The sequence below is a fragment of the Paralichthys olivaceus genome, chromosome 18, assembly GCF_024713975.1.
Source record: "Paralichthys olivaceus isolate ysfri-2021 chromosome 18, ASM2471397v2, whole genome shotgun sequence".
NCBI lineage: Eukaryota > Metazoa > Chordata > Actinopteri > Pleuronectiformes > Paralichthyidae > Paralichthys > Paralichthys olivaceus.
In genome coordinates this window covers 3,280,087-3,292,154 of record NC_091110.1, presented here as the reverse complement: position 1 = coordinate 3,292,154, position 12,068 = coordinate 3,280,087, and the positions used below count along the sequence as shown (strand labels likewise).

Genomic DNA, 12,068 nt, shown 5'->3' with positions numbered 1-12,068 from the left:
TTCTTCATTGAGTCGTGTGATGGAGGTTGGGATGAACGAGAGCTTGAGGCTTGATCTTACACTTCCTCCTTGTTTTGTCTCAGTCTGCATCAGCATTATCTTTGAGCTCTTTGTAAATATATAATGTGATTGTCAGCTTTACCTGGATTCAATGTCTGATGCTTCACTTAAGTAAAAGCAACAGTTCCATTTCCTGCAGCAGCTGGAGAGGAGTCACGAGACCTGACTTAGGTACTTCCTATCGGGGGGGGGGTCGCTCGGTAACGTAACACCTGCGGGGGGCGGGGTTTGTGCGGCCTCAGATTTGGGTGTGACTGTTGTTGGTCTCTGCTGCAGTTTCAGTCGAACAGGTGACACGCTGAGCAACAGGTGAGTGACGAGGACAAGCGTCTTTTACTCGATATTTTCAATTTCAGATCAAATTAACCTGTGAGCTGTGGATGGGTGACGTGCTGCTGGAGACACCTGCGGATCAGTGATCTGCAGAGTGAACCGCATCCCAGCGCCGAGCTGCTGCAGGCGGCTGCACTCAGGAACATGTAGTTTCATGGTTCGACTGAAAAACAAGAAGTAAAGTGTGTTTCATTGTCACGTCGGGTGGCAGGTGTGGTCATGCAGACGATGCTGTGAATTCACACACTGCTGTTGGAGTTGTATATATTTAAGAATATCTAAAGGTTTGATGAATCAATCAGTAATGTTTTGAACAAATCTGTCGTTCGAGCTTCTGAAATGTGAGAATGTGTTGCTCTGTCTTCAGGAATTCGTGACTATTTCCTGCACAGATCCTTTAAGAGAATATATTTTTTTACATCAATGTACATTTCTAATTATTGAACTCTTGTTTCAGATTTGATTGGATTTTAACAGGACAGCACTCAGTGGATCCAGCAGCAATGTCCTCGGGGCCCAATGGGAGTCCACCTCCCTACGAGGAAGAGGGATAGTAAGTCTTCTGTTGTTGATCAGTTTATTCGCCCTGATACTCAATGAGCTAATGACAGACTGTATATGATCAGCCTGGGCATGGAAGCAAAGAAAATACACGATTGTAGATTGTTTTGTTGACTTTAACAATGATTTATTTTTCAAATGTTGAAAATGAAATACCTACTTTGAATATTTAGTTTTGAGAAAACATCCACATTTGTTCATGTGGTTTAAATTCCCTTCCATTAAATTTGCGGGTGGTCAATTTTAAGTTTTACTATTTCAGAAATTTTGATTTTGATTTGTTTTGGTTCCCAAAGTTTCCAGTTGCTTATCTGGGCTTTTGTCTCATAGATTATGTGGCTGAAAGAGTGTAATCTGATTGATCAGCGTTCTGGTAGATTATATTGAGACGTCATTGGTGGCCTGGCTGTTTTAATGGTCCTAATATTTTTTTATCTTGAATTTTTGCACTCAACTTTTTCGATCCAAAAAAAATTACCAACTGATGTTCAGCAACTTTTATAGAATAATATATACTGTTTAAGATTATACAATGGTATATTATAGTTTTATGAATACAATTATTTTCAACAAATCTGTTACATTAATTCGGAAGAACAAAAAAATTTACTAATACCCCTCGCCCCTACTTCCGCTTCCAAGCTTGTAGAAGAACATACAATGGTTTTCAGCTAATGTAAAAGTGCCAAATGTTGGAGGCAGAGTTTAGTTTGTCCAGTCTGAGCTCCTGTAGGAACATGTGGAAGAAGACCTGCTCTAGAGGTCGATATAAATGCTCATTGTACAGTAATGAAAGTGATTCTTAGTTTCAGCTGATTATACACAACTGAAAACATCACATTGACATTTCTATTTCTTTTCAACCTATAAATAAGCCCTACACTTGACCTTTAATCGATATAGATTCATCATTGTGTCGTGTTTGCTTTTCTTTGCTTCACTCAGGCTAATGCAATTATTTTACCTGCAAACTCAGATAATTACTTTTTTGTCTGAATTGACAGTAACGCCGCCCCGCAGACGGCCTATTCTTACTACCCAGATGATGAGTTCCAGCATTTCTACCGCTGGACGTCTCCGCCAGGCATCCTCAAAATCATGTCCATCATAGCCATCGTGATGTGCGTCGCCATATTTGCTTGCGTAGCCTCCACTCTGGCTTGGGACACCCAGGGAGGCCTGTCTGGCTTTGGGGGTTTGGGGGGCTACGGAGGAGGTTACGGAGGCGCCGGCGGGTATGGCGGCGCTGGGGGGTATGGCGGCGCCGGCGGATATGGCTCCTTTGGAGGCGGTGCCTATGGAGCTGGAAACAGCTATGGCTATGGTGGCATCGGAGGAAACTACAATGACCCCCGATCAGGCAAAGGGTTTATCATTGCCATGGCGGCCATCACCTTCATCGCCTGCCTGGTCATCTTCATCATCATTGTGTCCCATCAGAGCCTATCAGAGAGCAGAAGGTTCTACCTAGCAGTGATAATCATCTGTGCCATCCTAGCACTGCTAATGTTTATTGCCGCCATAGTGTACTTGATGGCAGTGAACCCCATGGCGCAGTCCTCTGGGTCGGTCTATTCCAACCAGATTGCAGGCCTGTGTGCTCAGTACCAACGACCACAGGTTTCAGGAATGTTGGTCAATCAGTACCTCTACCACTACTGTGTGGTGGAACCGCAGGAGGTGAACAAACTCATTTGACTTCCTCCTCTCATGCCAGTAGCCGCACCTGACCATTTGCTTCTAACCTGGAGTGTCACCTCTCGTTTCAGGCCATCGCTGTGGTGTGTGGCTTCCTGGTCGCCATCGCTCTGATCATCATGCTCGTCTTTGCTCTGAAGACCCGCCAGAAAATTGGAAACTTTGGCAAGAGCAACATTCTGTGGAGGAGAGTGAAGGTTATCGACGAGATGGCACCACCTCAGGATGTGGAGGCATGGGTGCGTGACCATAAATGTTTACTGGGGGTGAAAAAAATGAAAATAGATTAATTTGGACTTGTTTTTTGGGTTTTGGACAGTTGAAACAAAACAAGATATTTTATGACTTAACCTTGAATTGTGTCTAAGCAAATTTAAAGACTAATTGATAAGTGTCATGATGGGTTAATCTGCAGAGTTTATCATTGATCATTTGACTACTAGCTCCAATGCATCAGCTTGTGTCCAAAGCCCAATGATATTCCGGTTATCATGATGTAAAAAAGATCATTACTTCTTTTTTTGGTAACCTAGGATTTTCTCCACCCTGCTCCATTTCAGTTATGGAGAGTGTGTTGTGGTGTTTCAACTTTCAATTTCAAATTTGAACTGAAAAAAAACCAAGTTGAAATGAAATCCTCACAATTATGAAGCTATTACTCAGACAAATTTGACATCGCTGCTTCATAATTGAATCAAATTTACAGAGTGGCAACAATTAGTCAGTTAAATAATTAGAAGTTTGTCAGGAACAATTCTGATAATTGATTAAAAAAAAGCCAAACAGTAGCTGGTTGTAGGTTCTCAAATTGGAGGATGGAATTTTCTAAAATATGACAGTGAAATCAGTGTCATTGGGTTAAAGACGTTTGGTTCAAACAGAATTATTTGAAGATGTCATTTCATTTTCATTTCACAACAGTAATGAAGAATAACAGTTAATTGAATCTCATGATAGCTGCATTTTGGCCAACAGATTTCTGATCTAGAGCTGATCAGCCCTGTATATTTTTGGGGGATCAAATCTAAAGAAGCTGCCTCTGCTGATCCTAATTGCTTGTTTCAGGTAGTTACATGTGTCAGTGACTGTGAGTGCTTGGGTTAGGTTTGAAGTTGTACAACCTGTTTGTCAGCGGGGGAGGGGGACGGTTTTAGCAGCAGGCTCCTACTTCGCAGCATGCTTGGTTTCAGGGTGTGGCGTGTGCACAACGAGAAGTTTCAATCTTATGTCGTCCTGTCATAAAGCAGGAAGAGATAGAGCAATAAAAACCTGGACTTGTCGCAATATTCAAGCATTTTATTATCAGGATGCAAATTCCGTCATGAGTCATGGTGTCTGAAGCTATTCACAGAAGTGCTTTGCCACAACTCTCCTTAACCCAGTAAGTAGTGATGAGCCGGTGAGTCACTCTGTAAAAAGGTGCAAGTCGTGATGACATTCAGCTCAGCCATGTCCTCAGAGCAGTGAAGAGGAAGAACAGGTCGGACTGGTCCTCTGCGCCACAAAGCCCACCAGCCAGCAGGCATCCAACGCCACAGCAGCAACATGACACTGGGAACAGGCTGCGTTTACTTTCCTGTAGCTTGGGGGAACGGGTCTGAAAGTGCTGAGGTAGTTTGAGTGTAGCACCCTGCAGCACATGCATGTAGACATGTTGTTGGGAGGCGTGCAGCAGGGTGTAGCTCTGTGTGTGTGTGTCCCATATTTTCAGAGGACAAGTCCATGCAGGCAGATCATACCAGACATTGTCGAGAGGCAGTATGTTTGTTTTCAGGGAGCCACTCATCAAACTGTCATTACTGTGACAAGTGTTCACTGTCACTGAAGCAGCTGCATTTAGTGTGAGGATCAAGATTGTTTTTATGGATCGTCAGTAATCGAGTCAGTTAATATTTCTTGATGTTTCAGATGTTTCGTTTCAGGAACTTTTAATTTAATCATGCTTCTTAAAATTACACACACTCCTAGATATCAGTCCTCTGAAGATGCCAGATTTGTTTCATCAACATCATGCATTTTCTTGGGAAATTCCTTATTTCACAAAGTAAAACAGAATGACAAGTCGATGTTTTCTTACTAGGCCCATGGCCCATCCTTCAACCAAGTTTAGTGGAAACCTGTTCACTAGATTTGGTCGAAACCTTCTGACAAGCAGACAGGAATGAATTGACTAATCCTTGCAGCTGTGACACACAGTGTCAGAATACGATCTAGATGTGTTTTCTTCATTAAATCAATTCTGTACACGTTACTTACGTTTTATTCTTCCGAAGGTGAACAATGTGTCCGCTCCCCATGAAGAGCTCCCGATGGGAGAGTACCCTGAGAAGATGAGAGGCTCCAGGAGCCACCTGGATGACGAGAGCACAAACTACGACAAACCTCACTACAACTACTCGCCACAGTGAGTACACAAACAGAGGGCATGTGTGAGGATGTATTGTGTGTCAGTGTAGTGTCCATCCACGGTTTTCATTTGACTTTTCACAGTAGAGAGGAGAGTTAAAGCTCAAAGCAGCAGTTTTGGAGTCATCCACTCCACGTAGTACAGAAGTACTATGCACAAAATGTAGTTAAAGTACAAAAGATTACTCTAGACACAGAATAAAATATAAAAATGGATGATAATACTAATGAAATAATGTAAAGTTCACTTTAATGTTGAATCTGGTAATGATCAAGTTTATTTTAATGAATTTATATAAGAATGCTGAGTAGCTTGATCTACAACAGTGGTTCTCAACCTTCTCTAGTCCCAACCCATCAGTTTAATCAGGCTGGTGCAGGAGACTGGAATGGAGTCGATCTTGGTGGCACATTACGTCTTTTTTATTTTTTTTTTATTTTGTTCGAGCACTCTTCTACACACACAGACTTTGACTCTCAGGAACTCACTCAATAACATCCATTATCAGGGCTTGAAGGTAGATACAAATACAGAAAAACTGTCTGTACTACATTTGTCAGTATTTGTGTACGCCTTTTGAAAGCTCACGGATACGGACAAAATGGAGCAGTACCATAGGATACCGTGGTAATTTCAACAATGGCATTTCAACAAGAACTTTCTGAGGAGACATTAAGATTTAGTAAGAAACCACAGGCCTCTGTATGATGTGACAGGGACAAACAGTTTACAACACGGCCACTCTTGTCTTTTTCTTAAGAGGAATATAATCACAACCTCGTCCATCGTTGCCATGTTTGCAGAAACTCTCAACTCTGAGCTGCCCTCTAGTGGATGTATTGCTGAACAACCATGCCCATGTAAAGGACACATGGAAGTACATGAACATTATGTGGGCAGTGAGTTACATCATTTGAAGCATGCTGTATGTGGAAAGGCTCATTAAGCAGCTGTTATCACTGGCACAGACAATTTAATGTAAAAACCATTCCCAGTTTAAAATGTCACGACCCCTGTATGGGTTGGGTCCCCCACATTTAGAATCACTGAACATAGTAATGGGTACAATTACCTCAAGGCTACCTCAGTAAAGCACTTGAGCAAATGTACAAAAGTATTATCAATGAAAAAAAGGAAACACTAGTAATACTAGTAGTACTAGTACCTTTGGGTTTTGATAGACACTGTTGTCCTATGATGTGCTGCAGACAAGAGAGAGAGGACTTGTTGACAGGGGGATAAAGAGACAACTAACTGCCACTAGTCACTATTCTATAAATGACAATCACGGTACAATTCAACACAGGGGGACAACACACCCCACAGAGGACATCCTAATGGTGACCAGTATAAACCAGCATATGAAGTTTACCTGTGTTAAATAGGCCATAGCCTTGAAGTTGTTGAATAAACAGACTATCTGACGGCAGCTTTAGACCTTCCTCAAACAGTCGCTGTCAGAACAGAACGCGTGCTGGAACTTGTTCTTGTGTCAAAATGCGGATCATGCTTGTTTTTGTCGTTTTTGTGCCACAAATCCCCATGAAGTACTGATCAGTTTAAGCCGATAAACCACTTAACTACCAATATACTTGATGTTGTGTAAATTAAACTGCAACTTGTGCTTGAATATATAATTTATTTAAACCAGTTAAACAGAAAGAGCCTCCCCACTAATCTGAGGCAGAGCTGACACTAATGATTATTTTGATAAATCTCACAATTTGGTCCGTACCACGTTAGAACATTACAAGTACAGAAAATTACAATCATTTCAGAATGTCAGTTAATCAACGAACGGTTTCAGCTCTCATCTAAACAATGTGTTTGAGGTGCGTCACATCTTCCTGTTACACTGAAACTATGTGGAATATGTTTGTGCTGAAGAGGAAACGAGAGAACGATGCAGACTTGAAGGAAACAGGATGTCACTGTTGACCTGTTTACTCGATCAACAATTCCTGCCACATGATGAATCAGGCTGCACTTGGCCTCATCCTGCAGGAAAGTGACTGGAGAGTAGTGAAGTTTGACTCTGATTCACCTTCACTCTCTAACATTTGACATCAGTTTCAGAACTTCTCCAGCTGGAAGAAAGAAATGTAGCTCAGCTTACAGTAGCCTCACCTCAGAGAAACACTTTTGTATTTTATATTATTTTATTCTTTCTATCTTTTTATCATGTGATGATGTAATAACTAGAACTATGAGGAGGGTTTTCTCTGGAGTCTGAGCTCAGTGAGCTTAGGTTGACAAAACTAAACTCGTGTTGTTTTACATAAACTCTGTTCAGACCTGGTATAAACACACTTCCTGAGGGATCTGATCACAAGTGGACAGATCTGAGGTCAGACGTGAACACAGCGGAGACGCTTTAAAGACACATCTGAGATCTGATCACTCAGATCACATGTGTCCTGAGCCTCATTGAAGGACCCCATACTGCACTGCTATCGTTTCATACTGAACTGAAAATTCATTTTACACTTCTCAAGTTCATTTCTACAGTAAACAGTGACTCAGATCGGCTTTTCATGAGTCTAATGATGGAAATTAATTTCCTGAATAACATAAACAAATAAACAGCAGGAACAAAATATCTCTTAATGCAACATGACTGATCCTCACCTCAGATTTGCCCAGACGGTCGTTGTTGGATATGTCAAAGGTGTCTCCAGTAGCAGCCGTGTCCACCCCGCCTGTGCCTCTTTTCTGCAGCCGCAGGTTGTCGAGGATTTTGGAGAAACGTTGGTCCTGCACAGTGTTTTCAATCGTTTGTAACATGGTGCAGTAAATTGAAAGATTTCCAAGAGCAGAAGAACAAATAAAACAAACTAATATTGATTTGACTTTGAAAACGCATTGGTTTCATTACCATATAGTTAATTACATTTTAGTTTTTGGTTATTCCATAGTAGAGCTGCATTCAGTGATTCAATCAACACAAAGATTGTGCCATTCTACTTAAGTCTTTGTTTGTGGCTCAAAATGATTTGATTTCTCAGCGCTGTTTCCTATTCACTCATAAACTCAGGGAGTTGATGTTCAGGTTTACTGCTCCTTCTGCCTGAAATGATCTTCAGAAGAATTTCAAATGTGAATAAGAAAAAGATATGAAATTAAAGAGATGATAGTTTACAGATGACTGGAATCTGTCATCTATGTAATTATTATATACTCAAACATCAATTGTTCCATTTTAAAGAGATCATATTCTGCATTGTCCGCAACTATATGTTGTGGATGCTGTCCTGAAAATGAGGCATGAAAGCTCAAAGGGACCATCCCTGATTAAATGAAGGAAACTGCTAATTGAATTGTAAATACTGTGATTGTGTTTGTTCCGCAGGCCTCCTGTGGAAATCAATGCGCCTTTGCTGAACGGGGCTCCCTACAGCAGTAACTCAGAGGTGGCCAGCTCGGCTGGACGGCATAAGAGGAGGCGCGCGGGCCGTCCTCGCCGCGCCGATGGACAGGACTATGACACCGACTATAACTCCTCAGGAGACGAGCTGGACGAAAATGATTTTGACAGGTACGAGGATATGAAAGATTCTCTGATATGGAGCAGTTTTCAGATCTTTTCTTTAAAGGTTAACTCTGGGAAACAAACTCCTGTGTTCCATGAGGTAAAATCACTTCTGTCAGTGGAGGCCGGTGTTGAACAGAGCCCAACTGCTGTTGTTTGTGTCCAAACAAAAGGGTGTGACTCTTTAACACAGCAGTCCGTCCCTTAGGCCACAGAGCCATATTGTTATCAGTCTTTAGAAATAATCTGAGCCTGTCGGTGTCAAAAACAAGCAGCAAACTTTGACACAGTTTTATTGAAAGTTAGTTTTTCAGCTACCTTTCAAAAATGTACTAATTGGACACATTGTCTCACGTTGTCACTTAAACGAAAGTAATACCACTGTGTGAAAATACCCTGATACAAGTCCTGTGTCCCTGTGTAATCTGCATTTTAATGATGCCTGAGCAAAGTAGAGCTGATTTCAAATATTTTATATGATGATCATATTGCACTGCAAAAGAACAGATTCATTATTGAGTCTTTTATTGCAACATAAGTGAAAATTCTAGTTTGATTAATTTAACTCTGAGAAAAAACTTGTTTTACGAAACTTTTTAGAAATTAGTGTGAGAATCTTATTCTTGAATACGAATAAGGGATGGCTAGTTTAAAATGAAAAATGTTCCCCATTTGCTTAAAAAAAAATGAATTTTAGGATTCAAAACATGATGTAGATTAATTTGTAAAATTGAAGATATGTTTGCACAATGCAAAATGTTCTCAGAGTACTGATAATTTGATCAGATGCATGTAGTAATAAGTACTAAAGGGATAGTTCACCAAAAAATTAAAATGTACTCAATATTTCCTCACCACTTTGCCAATGGAGTGGTGGGTGAAGTGTTTGAGTCCACAAAACACTTTTGGAGATCCAGGGTTAAACAGTGTAGCAACCAAATCCAATACAATTCAAGTAAATGGTGACCACTTCTTCAGATGTAAAAAAAAACAACAGAAAGAAACACAACGTCTCTTTACTGCTCCTGTTGTGTCATCACACTGCTCTCGCTCAAGGGCACGCGTGGGGTGCGCATAAGCATCGCTACTTCCTGTAGTGGACTTTTAGGCTTAAAACACGGTGTAACTGACGCTGTTTTAAGTCAAATATGAATGTCGGGGCTTGCGGACACTTGGATGACACCACACGAGCAGTATGGAGGCATGTTGTTTTTGTCTGTTGTTTTATTATGTCTGAATGGCATAATGGTGAGTAGATAATGAATTAATTTTCAATTTTTGGTGAACTATCCCTTTAACTCTAAAATGACGTCAAGCGTAAAGTAACAAGTCATACAAAATGGAAATAAACAAGTAAAGTACAAGTAATTCACAATTTTATTTAGTTTCTTCCCACCACTGCAAACTCCAAGTGTGGTCTTCTTTAATTGCTTTGACATATTGTTTCCCTTTTGCAATTTATTATCCCTCTTTCATTTCCTTCTCTTTCCACTTATTTTCTGCTTCAGTGAATTTCCTGTGATCGTGAACGAGAAGGACCGCAACGACTACAAGCATGAATTCGACCGCGAACACCAGGAGTACAAGGACCTGCAGGCGGAGCTGGACGCCATCAATAAGAATCTGTCAGATGTGGACAGAGAGCTGGACGACCTGGAGGAGGGGAGCCCACAGTACCTGGTGAGAGCTTACAGGAAACTATGCAACAAACTGTCCAGTAAATCTATGCATCTAAACGTGAGATCATGTGGGTTCATGTCATTTTTAATTGTCCATGCCCTCTAACAGGATGCCTTGGATGAGTACAACAGGATAAAGACCATCAAAAAGGTACATTTGGTCATAAATAGCATGTAAAATGATTTAACATGGCAGTGTCCATCACATAACTAATACTCTTATTGGTCTTATTCGTTTTTCTAACACACTCTCAATCACCCCCCCCCCACAGTCTGCAGATTATCAGATGAAGAAGCGCAGGTGTAAATATCTGAAGTCCAAACTGAACCACATCAAGAAGATGGTCAGTGATTATGATCACAGGGCCTGAACAAAATCTGGCAGGGGGGGACTGAACCCCTGTCTCGACGTGACAGCTTGGAGAGGTTTGGGGCCGTAGCAGACTGTAGAGGACGGAGCTGCTACATCGAACGCGGAAGCTTCCTAAGTGTGTTTGAGCTGATTGCTGTTGAAACTCTGCAAAGGTTGTTTTTACTTTGGAAGGACAGAACATTATTCTGTCTGGTATTATGCCGCTGTTTGTATTATGAGCGTCTCGTGACATAGGTACTATTTTCTGTATTTATTTTACTCAGTGTGATCGAAACATAGTAGTCTAGTAGAGGAGTTCTGCTACTAGATTGTGGACTATATGCAAATCCCTGTTTGATTTTTAAAATCTTTTAATCCTCATTTTTAGTCCACTCATTTTTTTTATCAGCAATATAAACATGTAAATAATTGGGAAACACTTATGTTTTTAATGTTTTTAGCAGTTGCTTAAAGTAAGTTCACATGTGTTCAGTGTGTTTCAGACACATGATGCTTTTATTGATGTTATTATACATACTGATGTACTTTGACAATCACTTGTGATGTTTTTTATCAGAATAAATTCAATTAATAAACACATGTTGTTGCTGTTGTTACACATCTGTACTTCTGCTCTCCCCAAATACCAACTCGCTTGTGATGCAGCTGTCGTGTGTGTTGGGAGGGGATTAACTCCTTTAGCAAATGTCTTAATAATCTAAAACATCTTTTTGATTTAAAGCCACGATGCATAAAAGCTTTCGTTAATTTTTGTAATTTTCAAACTGTTTGCATTCTGGTCTTGTTTTCTTCGAATGCAACTTTGGCGCAATGTGGAAGCATTCGAAAAGAAGTACACATACAAGAACACATGACGATACAAATTTACGCCTCTGATCAAGAGGTGGCGCCAAGAAAAGCAGTGCAGGAGAAGACTCATAGCAAATTTGGAAGTTAGCAATGCAGGTTTCAAAATTTGCATCTGCAAAACATAAATAGAATAAATGAGCTTTGAAACTGACTGGAAACGTGTTTGTTTACCACAAAACTCCACAGGCTTAACAAAATCGAAGTTGAAAACTCCCCTTTAAACAACATTCAAAAGTTCAATGAATCACGATCCATGAATTGTTCTCCAAGAAATCACAGAAACCTTTGAAAAACACATCTCACAGTGTTACAGAAAGTGATACAAAACATTCCTGGATCTGCCCCCTGACTCAGATCCGCACCACAATTCAGTGGGTTATCCCCTGACCCATAATGCATCCTTCCACATAGATTCATGGAGATTGTTTTTGTGTAATCTTGTTCCCAAACATAAAAACAGACGGACTTCGGTGAAAGCTAAATTAATCCTAATCTTGCAACTTTATAACATGTGTTTCCAGCTTTTTCTGTTGCCCCCTAGTGGCCAAAAGATCTTTATGCATCTTTAAGTACGAGTTA

General features: G+C 40.6%; 1 protein-coding gene across 2 annotated transcripts; it reads left to right on the top strand.

Annotated features, from left to right (window-relative positions):
- The first annotated feature begins 274 nt into the window (after positions 1–274).
- Positions 275–11,219, top strand: oclna (occludin a). Of its 2 annotated transcripts, none has more exons than XM_020082192.2 (9): positions 275–369; positions 851–946; positions 1,959–2,634; positions 2,724–2,891; positions 4,926–5,056; positions 8,409–8,594; positions 10,097–10,268; positions 10,377–10,418; positions 10,540–11,219. In XM_020082192.2, the coding sequence occupies exons 2-9, from the start codon at positions 897–899 to the stop codon at positions 10,636–10,638; spliced, it is 1,524 nt and encodes a 507-aa protein (XP_019937751.2). In that variant the 5' UTR covers positions 275–369; positions 851–896; the 3' UTR covers positions 10,639–11,219. The 2 variants fall into 2 exon arrangements, with proteins under 2 accessions (XP_019937751.2, XP_019937752.2); XM_020082193.2 differs by lacking the exon at positions 275–369 and adding an exon at positions 622–677.
- Positions 11,220–12,068: the final 849 nt, after the last annotated feature.

What these genes read in the sequence shown, in the direction of transcription:
- oclna (XM_020082192.2), top strand. Translation starts at nt 897, where the DNA reads ATGTCCTCGGGGCCCAATGGGAGTCCACCTCCCTACGAGGAAGAGGGA. An exon ending in CCCTACGAGGAAGAGGGATA is followed by an intron (nt 947 to 1,958) that starts GTAAGTCTTCTG and finishes CTGAATTGACAG; the next exon opens with TAACGCCGCCCCGCAGACGG. An exon ending in AGGGGAGCCCACAGTACCTG is followed by an intron (nt 10,269 to 10,376) that starts GTGAGAGCTTAC and finishes GCCCTCTAACAG; the next exon opens with GATGCCTTGGATGAGTACAA.